The 16,523-nt window shown below is 41.4% G+C and overlaps 1 protein-coding gene across 5 annotated transcripts in view; it reads left to right on the top strand.

The window, feature by feature from the left end:
• The window catches only part of ARHGAP6 (Rho GTPase activating protein 6), a 338,646-nt gene that overhangs the window by 260,522 nt on the left and 61,601 nt on the right, over nt 1–16,523 (top strand). For all 5 annotated transcript variants that reach the window (XM_075057316.1, XM_075057321.1, XM_075057317.1 and 2 more), the window contains one exon: nt 9,596–9,755. In XM_075057316.1, the coding sequence (XP_074913417.1) occupies nt 9,596–9,755 (160 nt within the window). The remainder of the gene's footprint in view (nt 1–9,595; nt 9,756–16,523) is intronic.

Raw genomic sequence — 16,523 nt, 5'->3', positions numbered from 1 at the left:
AGGTAGGTACAGTGATCCGTCAATCCAACCTATGGCTATATAACCATTCAGAGCAGTTCGTATAGTTCCAGCATAGCTGAGGTGTTTTCTTGAAAAATATTTAAACTCTTGTTTGGTATTTAACTTAATGACAAATCAGCAGATTCATGCGTGCAAACAGGATATTTTTTATAAGAAATGCTGAAGTAGTGCTTCTTAATAAGCTGAAATATTGTCCTTTGCTGCGCATTGCAAGAAGAGAGCATGCACGGTTTCAATACATAGAAAACAGAGGAAAAGTAATTACATAGATGAAAAGTAATGATAATACTGGTAAGTGCAAAGCCACCTCTTTGTACTCACAATATTTTCCCTAATTATTAGACTTCCTGTATTTTCTGAACTTTTCCATGGAGAATGGTCTTTGCAGGGTCTTCAGGAGAGCGACAGTCATCAAAACAGCTGCTGATGTGGGTGGAATTTGATATCCAGATCTTAAAAAAAACCAAAACAAAGCAAGAAACACAGTCCCCATAAACGGGAGTAGATTGGCAGGGCACTGCAAATCACTTAGTGATACAGACTTCTCCCAGGCTGCCTGACATCGGTGTGTGTGACAGGGTAGTGTTTGCACGTGTGAACATAGTGTGAGAGTGATAAAACAAAAATGGAAGCGTAGAGTGATTATGTAGCGAATGAAGTGAGAACTCCTAATCCCTAAAAGCTAATTTCTTACTTTCTGCCTGTTTGAAATGTGCCTGTCCCTGCCTCCTAGAAGCATGCATACTCTGCGTCGCTAACACCTGCAACGCTGCTGGCTGGCAATATAAGCTCATGACTCAAAAGAAAAATTCCTTAAATAAGAAAAAGGTTCCTACAACACTTTTCTTTCAGCCCAGGTTGTGAAAGAGAGGATGTGCGTGAAGGAGCACCCACGGTCGCAGTACAGAGGGAGTGGGTAGTCACTGTGGGAGGTGTCCGAGTCAGCTCAGGCATTCGGATAATGAGTTTGCAGGTCATTCCGGAGGGAGCTGGGAATCTCTAGCAAGGTTCGATATAGTGGTGAGGGTAGATCCTACAGTAGTCAGTAGCCTCCTGATTAGGGTATTTGCCTGGGGCGGAGTAAAGGCTGGTTCAAGCTCTTGCTCTACGCCAGGTAGTACAGACCTCTAACCGAGTCCTCTCTGTCTTAGCTGGGTAACTCAGAGCTCTCACTCCGCTTCCAAATGTAAATATTTGGAGATGTCTTGCATTTTGTTCCTATCAACTAAATCACACTCACGCCGACTCCCCCCCCAAAGAAGAAAAAAACCCTAGAATTGTTTTCCAACCAGACCTGGTATGAAGGCAGTCAGAATGGCTGTTTTCCACATGTGCAACAGATCTCATTTTCCTTAGACCCAAACCCCTTTCTGTAAGTAATATCAGTTTCTAGAAAATGCTGGTTTGAACTGCTTGAAACAATAAGAATAGGGGTTTGTATTGAATTAAAGGCTTTACTGTTAGTCAAATCCCAGTTCTTGGAGTCATGGAATTAATTATTTTATTTTACTTCATGATGAAATTCTGACAGGATGCTCGAGTCAGGTAATGTAATCTACATGTATCTTAAAAGCTTAAAATCCAGGGGGTAAACTAAAGTACTCAAAGATATATTTTTAGCCTTGTATACAATACTCAGGCTGATATAATTTTTGCATGCTTGGAAATGACAGTGTGTGCTCTTTCTCTCTTTCAAATAGTAGATCATTTACTTCTCTCTAAAATGTTGCAATTTTTCTTTTATACTGAACATAATAGAAATAGATGCCACTCCTAACTGTTCAAAGCATTGGCTGCAGTCACATTAATACTTATTATTGGTTGCAGAAATGGTTAAATTCTGTGCTGTGCTAGCAGAGGTCCTTATTGTTTAACTGGGGTATTATGTACTACTTCAGGACCAGTAAAGCTACAAATAGGACATATGATTATCTTTGTGTAATCCAAATTGTTCAAATACGTTTTACATAGAGTTTTGGCCTTATATTTTCATATGCTTAACGTTAGTCTCATTAGGCTTAGGAGGAAGAGCACTATTTCATATTCGAAATCTCATTGGAAATCTTTACATTTAGTAAGAGCGTAACGTGACTGGATGGCGTTTGTGGCATGAATGGATACTGGAGGTTGCAGTATGCAGCAAAGGTTGTCCCCGGGACGGAGCCCACCTTTTCCATGACTTACGGCGCAGGAAAACTCCAAGAGGACGTGAGAGGACGTGCCACTCTTCGGTGTATCGGGGGCTGTGGTTCCTCGTTCGGCTTCATGAGCAGCTGAACACCGAGGGCTGTTGGGAGCACGTTCGTGTTGGTTGCAGAAGCTAGAGTGGGGTCTATTTAAGGCAGCTTTGCCACTAAAAATAATACTCATGCAGCTATTGTATTTGATTTTGGGTCAGCTGCCATTAGCTTGCAGAGTTCATGTTATTCCTGCTGAAGCAGGAAACTATTTTAACACTTCAGAAAAACATAGGACCAACCTCTCAAAATACACAGTATGTGAACTGATAAAAAGGATAGGAATTCTCCTCTGAACCCAGGCTATCCCAGATCTCTTGTGTTGAGATTGATAAAAAGGCTGGCTTTTGTAGTATAGCCCATTACAGTGGTCTCAGATGGTTTAATTATTGCAGTTCAGCTTGTTACTGCACGCAGTCGTGGTTATGACAGCTGTGCTTGTACTTTCAACCCACAGCAAAATTCAGAGTATTGCAATATGGCTTAACTCTCTTTTACTGACAAAAATACACAAAAATCTGTTTACACGATGACTGAAAAAACTTCAACTGTAATTTTACGGTTGCATCTAGATTTTTAAGGTGTTGTGTCTTCTCTGTTTTGGCACCTCCAAAAAAAGTACTCAGCCCCTTCTGGCTCTAATTGTGGTTCTTCTGCATAAATTCCTCCAAAAATACTGATATTTGCTGAAGTAATGTATTCAGAAAATCTGAACATGTATTTTGATGCATTTTCATGGAGTTTTCCAACTTCTGCATGTTTGTTTTTAGGATGTATAAAAAGTTCAGTACAGAGTGGGTATGTTAGGGATGAATATTTGTTAGGCAATACCTTTGTACATCATTCATATTAGTTAATGTCAGAAAAGGAATGAAATACATCTCCATTACACATCAGGCTTTTAAGAGAATGCTTTTAAAATATTCTAAACATGAAATTGTATCCCAAGGCATTTGGAAAACTTGGAGAGGTTGATCGTAGAAGAACAGGAAATATTTTCCCCTTTATTTTAGCAATTTTAATACTGCTGTAAAAGCATGCTCATTCTTCCGCTCCCTGTTTATTCTTAGACTAAAGTTAGAAGGGCTTTTTTTTTCAGCCTGATAAATGGAACTCATCATTGTAATATTCTGAAATGTGTATCTTTACCTGGGCACAGGTTCATGCTGTCTTGCTAGATGAAGTGTTTCTGCTGTGGGTGTGAATTCTGTCTCTCCTGTGGGGAATACCGGCTTTCCAGTGTCCCCCAGGGTTTTCTTGCAGTACCGAGCCTGAGTACACGGGTTTCCAGCCTTGGGAATGAGACAGGACGCTCGCTAGGAGCGAGGAAGTGTCTGTCTTTGGCAACGCTTTGGTTATATTAATTGCCATTTAAATAGTTTGATATCTAAATGATTGTTTCATAAAGCGTGATCTCTTTGACAAAACTAACAGCTTTTTTGTACATACATTATTTAATACACATAAGTACAATATAGCACAAGATAAGGCAACTTTAGTGCAAGGCTCCAAACTGTAACACAGGATCATCTGGGCTGTGCTTATTCTTTTCCTAGTGGAGACATTGTATTAATAATTTTGCCACTGACGTCAAGGGGAACAGGATGTCACCCTTGATAACGACCTTAATGAAGTCAGTTTCTTAATGAAGATTAATTGTTGGGGCCCCATGCTTTGTGCATCCATGTTCAGATATCTTCCTCTGAACGCTTCACTGTCTCACAGCAAGTCTTTTGCTTCTTTGTATTTAGTATTTAGATGCCGTTTCATTAATCTGAAAAGACGTGTCGTCTTTTGTGGTACTAGCAGTCCCTTGGGAGCAGCTGTGTGACGCCTCCTGGGTTTGGAGGTGCCAGAGCATCCCAGGCTGCAGAGGTTTGTAATTCCAGCTGGAAACCAGTGCGCTGCTTGCCTCTCTGGCTGTGCTGGCTGTGGAGGAGCATCTGAAAATAGGATGGCAGAGAGAGTCAGGCCAATAGCACGCTTGTTCCATCCAGTTGTTTCCTAACTCTTTGTTAATCTACAGGTGGTTTTCCAGGATGGCATTAGTAAAGGACTAGACTGCATATAGAGCTAAAATGGGTATTTAACGTGGTTTATTTCCCCCTTCTTATTTCTCATCCTGTCAGGAGCAGTGTTCTGTACACTGATTTCATACGATAGAGTATCTGGCTGCACTGCAGTGACTGGCTTTCACTGCAGTACTGGTTTTGGTTCATACTAGCAGCAACACCAGGAAAGTGAGGAAGAGAGAGACTACCTGCACTGACAGTCAAATTGTGAGGGTTTATGCCTGAGAAATCTGGAAATAATTTTAGAGGGAGTTGAAATAAATGACCAAGGTAAGTAAAGGTTTGTAAAGTGGCAAAGATGTGTGGTTTCATGAAGCTTAAAGGAGTAATTAAGCAAACAGAATTAAGACATTGTAATGTTATGTTTACCATGTTATTTGCAATATAATATTTTCATGAATTCTTTTACAGTGGAGACTCATCTAAATACGAGCACATAGCTAAGTGTTGCTAGGGTAGGATAAAAACAAGTAGACATAATTGGTTTTGATCTTAGTGGTTTCAAATGGATTTGAGCAAAAGACTAATGAAAAGTAGACAGCTAATCTGATAATGGCATTTACCTAAATGAGTACAGACTAAAGTCATTAACAATAATGCAGCAAGATAAAAATTGCTTTCTCCATCTTGCATTAAAATTTGTGTTATCTAAAACCACCGTGCGTGTGCGTTCTTATTTCCCACCCTGGGCACGATCCACATTACTCACTAAGGCTTAAAACTCTGCAGAGATCAACAGAGGTCAATCATCGCCCGTTGATTTGCATCTACATTCAGGATTCCTTGCAGTAGTTGTCAGCCAGTTTCTGTACTGTACAAAGGACAGAAGAATGAGACTTCACTAAAAGACATCTGAAAGTCTGTGTGTTGGAGGCTCAGGAGAAAGAGGTCAGGTACACAAGAATAGCCTACACATGCTTAAGAGTAATTTAAGCACATAGTGTTACTTAAGTCAGGATGTACCACTTAATGTCTATTTTGGAGCCACTGAACATCCAACCCATTTAAAAAAATGCTCAAAAAATATTAGTAAAGCTGAAGTCTGCATCTTATTAAAAATGTCCTTATGACCGTGGATGAGAAATACGGGTAAAGTGGACAGATTCTTCAAAGGCACAAGATCGAGTTAACCAGTCATCTCCCCTGCTGAGTCATCTGCTCTGGTATTTTAGTTAGTTACCCGGTAAGTGAACTGCTCGGTTGAGTGGAGGAAAGATGTTAGATGTTAGTGGGAGGGCCAGAGAGAAAATGCAGCTGAAGCTGGAGACTTGAGAGGGAAAAGAAGTGACTGGCTGGTAGAAGAAACCAGAGAAGGCTTTTAGTCTGGTTTAAGGTTTCATAAAAGTCAGTTATGAAAGGACCCGTGCAGTTAGCAGTTTGTGTCCTATCAGGCTGATCTTTATCCCAGAGCAGTATTTCTGTTTGCACTCTTCTCTGTTTGTTTTTGTGGTGGGGTTTTTTTGTTTTGTTTGTTTTGGGTTTTTTTCATCTTGGTGATGAAGGAGCCATTTGCAGTTCATATTCTGACCTACAATCTAAATAACAGAGAAAAAGCTGTGTATGTATGTCTGAATACATATGCAGGACATGAACTTCAATGACCAAGTCACTCTGTTTTGGTGCTTAAAGATCATCTGCTCCTCTTAAGCTTCTGCAAGGAGCTGTGTTAGGCTGATGTTGAAGTAGGCTGATGAAATGTGCCGCCTCATACGGAGAGAGAAACAGAAAATATTCTCCGAGTCTGTCCTGCCCTTTTCCTCCTTTGGTTGCCCCACACAGTGGAGAATAGCTTTAGGCAGATGTGACAGATGTAATTGTGCCAGCACCCATTCGCCAAGAGAGCTCGACTTTTCTGGACCTCTCCCAAGCCTGGTTGATTTTGCAGTAATTTACAGGGGGTATGTAAGATTGTACAGTGCTTTAGAAGGAAGGTGAGGCTTTTAATGTACCTTGTGTCATGCAAAGCGTAGGAGTCTGTGAATACCTTAAATTATCAAATACTGTGTTTTGGCTTATAGAGGACAGTGATATTTATTTGCCAAATAAAACAGACTGTTTCAAGGAAACATTTCTTGAGCTTCTCACTTTTTTTGCAGATTAGGAGATTCCACTGGCCCCTAACACATGATCTTCCAAAAATATTTTACTTAATTAGTCATGTGTGCTATTAGCATAGTAAAAACCTATGTTAATGTGACCTAGCAGAGATTTTATCAAACCCATCAGTGTAAAAGAGGAATGTCTTCTTTAGTGCACAGCAACTGGACAGAGTAATTCCACATTCTTTATCACTGCTCAGTGACCTGTCCTGGTGCTGGAAGGTGCAGAGCTTGCATCCCACCGTTATTAGCTAGTCAGGGCCAGCCCAGTAAGTGCCAGGGACATACTGGGAGCTTGCAGACTGCCAGAATAAAAAACCTGGTTGGAAGGAACAGCCCTTATAATCTTGTGGGGAGCTTTCTTTTGCTTAGTTTTAAACCCTTGACACCCTATAAAAAAAAAAGAGGTGAGGTGCTCCCATATTAAGGTAAAATTAGCCCAGGTAGGATTCCTGAGCCAGTGCTCTGCTCATATAAAGCAGCATGGCTCTGTGCAAAGAGGCTTACTGGGGTCCCTAAAGCAGAATATTAATGCAAGGCTGTACCAGAGCTAGCAAGCCCTGTCTCTCTGAGTTCCAACTGGTTTGGCTGGGCTAACAGTTGAGCTGCAGCATTGCAGTGGTACAGTTCACTGCTTGCTTGTAGTTACAGAGCTACCTCAGAGATAAGGCAGAGGATGTGGAGTTACCTCTACAGTTAGATTTTCCCTTGCTAATTTTTATCTGAAAAAGAGCAATACTTCCTATGTCCATGCAACATTCAGTTAAGGAATATGTATTTTACTTGTGGTAATTCCTAAAAGCCCCATGCACCCCTTCGTTTTTGTGCTCTACGGGGAAGAAGACATGTCCTAAAAAATTTAGAGTCTTCAATATTCTGTTACCTCAACATTGTCTAATGGGTATCCTTTTTGCTTCCCATTCCTGTTTCAGAATTAAATATCTCTGAATTTTTTTATGGCAGACATATTGGTGATATTTTTGTTTATGAAAGTGCTTATCTCAGAGAAATAGATACGATAAAATCCCCCCAAACTCTACTATAAAGACCTGTGTTTCTCTGTCTGTAGCATTTTGACTGTACAAGATTTTGTACATTATATGTTCATGAGGATTGAAATGCATACTTCTGTACTTGTAAAGTTTCTTTTGCATTATCAGGGCTGGAAAGGAATTAGTTTCTTAGTATACGTTGTCTGGTTGTGGACTCTGTTCTCGATCACTTTTATCTATAAATGACAACAGCTTTTTTAAAAAATGTAAATGTTTACTTGCAGTTTTGCAAATAAGGTTTTTGTGACTCTTGCGGCATTGGTTTTGCTTGAGTTAAGCTAGTCAGCTTGTCTTGTGTCACTGTGCAAACCTTTAGTTTGAGATTACTAAATCAAGCTACTCAACAGTAAGGCACTAGAAGAGCAAGGAGATGGAGAGGCAAAAAATGAAGAAACAAATTCCAGTAGTCAAATACTGGGCTAGTGCAGAAGTTTGCATATGTGGCCCATGTATATATAAATACCAGAAAGATATTGAGCATAGTACATGCATTGAGTGTACAGATGTGCAGTTGTTCACGTTGAGGTAACAGCTTTATCTATTATGGTTGCCTAATGACTTACAAAAAATGCTATGAAAAAAGCCTTCCTTGATGAACTCAAACATACTTCATGCATCATAAGAAATGGTGTTTAATGTGTAGTTCCTTTGATCTGTATTGCTAGATAGTGCTGCGTATTTGTGAATGATTTTTGTCTCAAGTATGTGTGAGTACACACACACAGTCATAGGTATGCATATATAGGTGTGTATACACAAATGTATATACAGGTTCTACATGTGTACATATATATACATACACAGGCAAAACATGGAAGTGTGCACAAAGGTGTTTACATATAACAGGATGCACGACTACTAAGTAAAGTCAATTTTTACTGATTTTCATAATAAGGAGCTTCAGCCAATGTCTTTTAAAGTCAATGGGCATCCTTTGACTGCAGATGTGTGTGCAGAATAGATGAATTAGAAGTGAATGATGAAAATATGAGCATGCAGTAAAGATACATGTATTGAAATTTAAACTGAAAATGGGCACTTAACATGAGAGCGAAGTTCATCAATTGTAAGTGTGCCATGTTGTGATGAAGGGCAAGTTGATGGATTTGTCTTTACAGCTCAGCTGATGTACATCAGAGTTTTTCCATTCTCTACAGCTGCATCAGGTTAGGCCTACTGACAAGCTTGATGCTTATTTTTTGACATGGTTAGAATGAAAAACAAATTCTTCTTTCTCTTCCTGTAGTGCTAAAATGTGCTCTTTGATGATGCTTTGGTGAATTCTGAAATTCTTGCTTGAAGTTAATTGTCAGCCTTTAAGACTGCCTGTGTACTTGCATTTCTCTTTGACTGATGATTACTTCTCTCACCCAAGCTAAATACTAGCTAAGAGAATAGCTTTTTGTATGTGTTATCACAGGTGGGAGAGAGAACAGCTAAAGCTTTTGATTTGCTTTCCAAGCATAATTGGTACCTTACAGAGACATAGCATATCTCCTGTTGTTTTCCTGTATAAATTTTAACACATACGTTGTTATTATGGCTCTTCAAAAACATGAAACGGCTTGTCCTTTAGTCAGTCTTGGTCTAAACACAATATCGTCATAAGGAGGGGATAGGATGTGTCAGAAAAGAGAAGGGGCTCTGCCTGCGTGCTCTCTGAACAGCCTGGTGGAGTGGGATTAGCAAGTTGAGGGAGATAAGATTCATGTTGTCCACGGACCTGTGGAGGTCTGCATGTCTGACTGACGGTGTGGGGAAAGGAATGAAGTGACGACAGAGTACTGCACAAAGAAGGCAAACTGGGAAAAGCAGACAAGGGCTTTTTTTTCCTGCTTTGTGCTTTTGGTTACTGGAATCCTAATGTTTTTGCAACAATACTTGGTTAAATGGTTTCAGACAGAATTGACTTTTTGTTTTGCCTGTCTGTACTCCTTTTAAGGAATGCTGCTCTTAGGAAAACAAAGATATTTGAAAGGTTAGAGATGTCCAAGAAAATGGCCTTTTAGAAAAGAGGACCTGTGTTGCTTTTCCTAGCAGTAAAAGAGATGGTCTGTTTATTAAACTGTGCATATCATATGATGCTTCATATTTTTCCATTTGATTTCCTGTAGGGTGATTTCACTTGGAACAGCATGTCAGGGCGCAGCGTTCGGCTGAAGTCAGTTCCCGTTCAAAGCCTCTCGGAGCTGGAGCGTGCTCGGCTGCAGGAAGTGGCTTTTTATCAGTTGCAGCAGGACTGTGACCTGGGCTGTCAGATTACTATCCCTAAAGGTAAGGGCTTGATAAACCGTCTTTGTTTAGACTGCTAAGCCACTGACTTCATATCGCAGCAATAAAAGGGAGAAAACACTACATTGTTTATTCCACAGACATTGTCTTCTATTTCATTTTTGCTTAACCATAGTAACTACATAAAAAACAACTAGTAAAGTTTGTCTGCTGCGTCCAATTTGGGCCACCTGGGGTGGGATCGTCTGATCAAGGACAGATGTCTGCAGGGTAGATAATCTAAATCAGACCTATTCATGCTAGGATGTCTTGATATTCAGTTGAGAGAAAAAGGCTTTTCTTACGCTTCCTGACATCCAAAAGTACGTGTCTTAGGTCAGACAGATCATGCCATAGAATTGGCTTTTTCACTCTGTATTGTACTGGTTCTGGAGGAAGCCAAGTATCACGAGTTCAGACAAAGAGTGAAGACACCTGCATCAATAAGATGAATCCTACCCAAGTGTTCCTAGACAGTGGTGCTTATTTCCTAGAAAACAAGTTAATCTTCAGCATAAAACATTGAACTCCTAAGGAACAGGAGATTAATTGAAAAGGAGATGCTCAGCTATCAGAATCCTAATGCAGGATACATGCAGGTAGTAGACCTGTACTTAGGTTACTGTGGAAGAGATCCAAACCTCACTAAAAGTAACGTGAAAGTTTCCATTGTTTCCTGTAGGCTGGAGATCAAGCCTAGCAAAGACAGCTGTTGTGCAATCATCTGCAAATCTCATTTTCCTGTTGTTTCTTTCCAATTGTTGTATACTTATTTAAGGAATAACAACGGACCACTGAATTCTCACCTTTGGCTATGAGCAGAGGTACTGTGTGGTAGCACATAAGCAGTGATGAATCAAAGTTAAGCAGAAGAAAGTTGTCCAGTCTATGAAAATAATGGTATGGAAAAGAACAAATGTGAAAGACATCAGCTTGCATAGTCATCAACTTTGTAGGATCTGCAGAAAACTCCTGCCAAAACCAACAAAGTCCAACTTGCCAATTACAGCAGGGCATCAGTTTGTAGCAAGATGGATACGATCAACTTCTTCAAGCCCCACCACAGTGCCCCTGGTCCCTCAAAAATTGTTCCATCAATATGAAAACAATTTTACAGGGCATTCGTAGAAGGAACTGGATACCTAAGGGCACCGCAATATTTTCTGGCAGTCTGAACTGCCACTGGCAGTTCCAGTGGGAGATGAATATATATATGGAGCTAATACCACCCTAGACAATAGAGTATACATATTCATAGAAACATAGAATAGTTCGGGTTGGAAAGGACCTTTAAAGGTCATCTCGTCCAACCCCCCTGCAATGAGCAGGGACATCTTCAACTTGGTCAGGTTGCTCAGAGCCCCGTCCAACCTGACCCTGAATGTTTCCAGGGATGAGGCATCTACCACCTCTCTGGGCAACCTGTGCCAGTGTTTCTCCACCCTCACTGTAAAAAATTTCTTCCTTATATCTAGTCTAAATCTACCCTCTTTGAGTTTAAAACCATTATCCCTTGTCCTATCGTAATAGGCCCTGCTAAAAAGTTCGTCCCCATCTTTCTTAAAAGCCCCCTTTAAGTACTAGAAGGCTGCAATAAGGTCTCTCCAGAGCCTCCTCTTCTCCAGGCTGAACAACCCCAACTCTCTCAGCCTTTCTTTACAGGGTAGGTGTAAAGGGTAGGTGAAAACCAAGGTCTCTTCCCAGTCAACCCAACTTTCGTCTGCAAGATCCTTTGGAGTCACAGGCAACTTGGCACAGTGCTGCCAGGGCTTGCAGACTAGGAACTGTTGAATCTTTCAGGTTCAGATCACACACAGTTTTTATTTTCACAGCATGTATATACACAGGTAAATATATAATGAGTAATTAATTTTGGATATATTGAATCTGAAAAGTGTAATTTTAAGCATAAAAGCTAAATAAGAATAATATAAGTTCTGGTGAAGCAACTTAAAATAAAAGAAGCTTCAGAAAGTCAGGAATCCGGGTTCCCATTTCATCTCTACTGCTGGGCCCATCTTTTCATGTATCTTTTGTTTCAGTTTGGATGAGAAATAAATTAACTATTCAGTTCTGCTGTTCAGGTTAGATGTACCAGTGAGATTATTGAGAAGAGGCAAATTATTTCACATCTGCATACTTGCTCTGAATGACCAGATCAAGAATTTTCTGTGTTCTAAGGTATGCAAGGTGAATGAATAGCCAGTGCCATTGAGTTTTAAAATGTTGTAGTACCATCTGTCGAAGGAAATGGAGGTAATAGCTAGAATTCAGGTACATCTAGTATTTAATTGTCCATCCTTTTTCTAAGTTAGCACCAATTTTGGCATATTGGAATAGGTATAAATAATAATTGTTCTGTCACTCCATCGTGCTACATCTGTGCTGGCGCTTTGGTGGGAGAGTAAGAATCTACTGTATTCTTAAATTACTGCAGGTTGGTTTAGGCCCTTTGCAGAGACACTCTGAAGTCCACCTTGTGTTCCAATCACTCTTGAATGATGTGGAATGAAAATGTATGGTAAGAGGGTCTGTACCTGTGTAGCCATCCAGTTGATTTGCTAACATCACAGGACTGTGTAAATGGAGAATTTCAAGTTTTAGCAGTGAGGCTGCTGTGTTTAACTGGCTTGAGCACTTTGGGCATAACTCCATCACAGCCATTTGTGCCTCAAGTTAAAAACAGACTGAAGGCTGTTAATAATTTTCTATTAAAAAAAAAACATGACATGTAGAGCTAATACTGTCTGTTTGAGAAAGCTGGAGGAGCTCTCTAGGATTGGGGACATCCAGGCATAGAAAATATGCTTTACACCTCTCTTCTACTTCAGAGAATACCACATGAAAATATTAAGGAGCAGAGAGGTTAGTGGGACAATCTATGGATTAAAAAATATAGAAAGCTGCTTTAAAAGTTGGGATTCTTTGTGGTTCTTTAACTGTTCTTCAGAACTTGTGAGTGAATGACATTAGAACATACTCGTGCCTGCTGGGCATTTACTTCCTGCAGGCATTGGAGTAATTACATTTACTGGCATGGGTATTGTGGAAAGTAAAAATTCATTGTTCTTGGGTAACAAGTGTTTGTGCCAAACATGCTTGCATGGAAGTTAAGTGAGAGTACAGAAGCATCTGCCTTATCTTCACAATCATTATCTTTACAATCACAATCAGGCCTTATTGGTTGCTGCTTCATAATGTTTCAGTCCTCCCATGCTCAGAAGCCCCCTTTGTCACAGCAAGTGCAGTTAGTTAACACTTTTAGGGCACATCTGGCTATTCCCACACTTGCAGAAGAATGAGTAGAATGTAATACCTCATGTGCAATCGCTCTCCTCCGCTGTGTTGCAGCCATTAGCGTTAATGAAGCGCATTACTGACATGTCTTAGTTAAATATCTTGTGGTCACAGAGAGGGGACCACCTCCCACAGGAATTTATTTAACCAGCATGTCATTTGAAATACGGTATGATTGCACTGCAGTAGGCAATTAGAATGAATTCAAATTGATTAAGACTTACTATTTTTATATGTATGTCAGAGATGCTTGAGGTTTGCTTCTTGTTCTCTTGTTTTTTCTGCCTCATATCTATCTTTCAGATTCTGTAATCAACATCTTTCTCAGCTCCCGTGTCACTCCCTTATCTCCCACCAGTAACTATAGCAAGAATCATTTAACCTCTCTGGGTTAATGTGTTAAGTTGCAAGAGGCTATCATTTCTGAGCAGAGCATTACACAGTTTCTCCATCAATGCAATTACTCCGTGAAAGATTTTTAATTTGTTGCCTGATGCTCTGAATGGCACAACAGTACGATTCTGGTGAAACTTCTTTACAGCTGCTGTTTAGAATATGCTGTGTTTTTCTCAATTTCAAGGAAGTCAATCTTCTCTTTATAATGGGAGGAAAAAAAAGACCTGTGATGAAATTCATTTCAGATGTGCATACATTTTGGCGACTTTCCAGTTGTGTATGTCTTTGTATGCAAGTAGTGAGGAAAGAATGAACCTTTTACACCATGTCTTCACAAAAAAAATTGGTAACTCAAGTCAGATAGCTTTTTCAAAGTAAAACCAGGATCAAAGCAGGAGAGGAGCTCCTTTTTTTCTCCTCTGTTCATAGGCTCCAGGTAGCTCTTGAGCAAAAGAGGTATTGAATGAAGCTTGTTTGGAGCAGTTTCCTAAATACCTCATGTTTGTAACTTTCCTCTCTTTCCCAGTCCTGTCCCACTTCACTGAGCCTGTGTTTGGGAGCACTGGTAGGCACTGCAAGGCTTTATCAGTTAGAGCAAAGGGAATTAGGGCTGGAGCCCTAATTCAACTCCTCGGGCATCTGGCTGGGTTTTAAGGTACGAGGTGAACCTATTATTAGGGACATGAAGAGGGTTTGGGGGTCGGGGCTCACAGTTGCAGTTTTGACCTCTTTATTCAAGAAGAGACTGTGACTGCTCATGTTCTCGCCAGCCCCCAACAAGGTGTGCTGCTGTCTTCCCAGCTTTGGAACGGGGCTGGAGGGTTGTGGAGGGAAAGGATAAACGAGGAAAAAAAAGAAATGCTCAGTGGTAATTCTGAATATTGCTTAGATGAGTGTGCATTTACCAGTAGGGCATGCAAATATAAATGGCTGAGCTGCTTTTTGTGGTTGCTCATTAAGAAGATAAGGAAGGGGGAGATACAGGGATGATTAGGAAGTAATGAAGCTTGTGTAAATACAAGTGTGGAAAAAAGAAAAGAGAAGATGAGAGGATCACTAGAAAATAAATGCTATCTGCAAACCGTTGAATCTGCAGGGCCTATATTCTGAGACATCTACAGGCACTGATTTCTTCTTGTGAAAATTGGGGAAATATCTATCCAGAAGTGGGAAAAATATGTAGGTATGTTTTGGGTTTGTGTGGTGGGGTTTTGGTATCAGGTGAGGGTCCGCAGGGCCGGCTCCTGTGAGAAGCTGCTGGAAGCTCCCCCGGCTCCAAGCCGGACCCGCCTCTGGCCCAGGCCGAGCCCCTCAGGGACAGTGGAAACACCGGTGGGAGAGCAGATTTAAGAGGGGAAACCTGCAGGGAGTGGGGGATTGGAACGGGAGAGGAACCCCTCTGTGGGTACCGAGGTCAGGGAGGAAGGCAGGAGGGGATGCCCCCGCAGCCCGCGGTGAGGCGGCAGGCTGTCCCCCCCAGCCATGGAGGGGAGCGGAGGCCCCCCAAGATGGCCGCCGCTCCGGGGAGCGGGCTGGGACTGAAGGACTGCAGCCCGGGGAAAGGACCCACACTGGAGAAGTTTGTGAGGGACTGTCTCCCGCAGGAGACACCTCATGGCGGAGCAGGGGCCGAGCGTGGAGTCCTCCTCCCCTGCGGAGGAAGGAGCGGCAGAGACCAGGGGTGAGGAACCGACCCCAGCCCCCATTGCCCGAGGAGGGAGAGAGAACCGGGAGTGGGGTTGAGGTGGGAAGGAGGGAGGGATGGGGGGAAGGTGTTCGAAGGTTGGGTTTTGCTTCTCAGTATCCTTGTTTTGATTTAATTGGTAGTAAATTAAATTGATGATGTTTCTTCCTCAAGTTGAGCCTGTCTTCTGCCTGTGACCATAAGTGGGGAGTGATCCCTCCCTGTCCTGCTCTCGACCCATGAGCATTTCTTTATATTTTCTCCTCATCCCACCGTGGCCGGCGGGAGGAGGAGTGAGCAAGTGGCTGTGTGGTACTTTGTTACCAGCTGGGCTTAAACCAGGGCAAGGTACTACCAGTGTTCAGAGAAGTGGACATGCTGTAGCTGAATTGTTACAGAAAGCTTGACCATCCCATGAAAGTCCTCAAAAGTATTTTTTGAAATTGGCGTAGAGGTGATTTAGCATGTGATTAAGCTCATCAAACTGTAAGCTGACCAAAGACTTGTAAACAGTGGTTCGTGCTAAATGATGGTGCATCTCAGTGAAAATAAGGGCCAAACTGGATATGCAGCAGATATTTAGAAGTCTGCAACTCTGCCTGTTTGCTGCTTTTTTCTTTGACCTAGAAAATTGTCCAGATTGAACTATTAGGCCTGGATTTCTCATATACTAATTTCTCATTTCTTCTTTGAAAACTCATGTGTTGGAAGGGAAGGACAATGCAGGGATGTGGATACAGGAGGAACGGGTAGGATCTGTACATCTTCCAGACCCAGTTCTCTACAGCACTGTGTGTCCTGGGGCTGCCGTGTGCCGTAGAGCCAGCTCCTCCTTGCCTCTGTGAAAGAGGCCTCTCTGCTGTCATTAAAATGGTGTGACAACTGCTGTCAGCCGAGTCCAGCTATCTTTGTTATTCGTATAGGTTGGGTGAAGTCCTGACTTCTCATCTGAGTTTTGACCTCTCCTGATGTTGATGTTCATGATAGGTACCGCACTCCTGAGGAACTTTTGTTGATCTCGGTAGTGCAGAAGCATAGGAGCAATATATGTTTTCTCATGGATTTGTTTACCTGTACGATGACAAGCAGAAATTTGGTCCATGTCTCCAGTAACTCAGATAGAAGTGGCATCTTTGCTTCTAATCTTGGCAGCAAGTTTTTGACTTCTGATCTACCTCTTTGTATAGAAATAGCCACATTCAAATCCCCATATATCGACGATGTTTTGTGTTTTATGGATTTTCTTATTTGTTGTAACTTTGTCCTTTGTGACAGCACAAGTTGGGACGTGTTTTCTTGATAGTGTCGACAAAGAATAATGGAGAACAGTTGATGTTTTCACATGAATAAATCTCTTGCAGTTCCAGAAGTCGCTCAGTTATGTTTCTCACTGG

Source organism: Buteo buteo, chromosome 25 (genome assembly GCF_964188355.1).
Source record: "Buteo buteo chromosome 25, bButBut1.hap1.1, whole genome shotgun sequence".
In the NCBI taxonomy this organism is placed as follows: domain Eukaryota; kingdom Metazoa; phylum Chordata; class Aves; order Accipitriformes; family Accipitridae; genus Buteo; species Buteo buteo.
The sequence above is the reverse complement of the archived record's forward strand: the minus strand, read 5'-3'. Positions and strand labels throughout refer to the sequence as shown.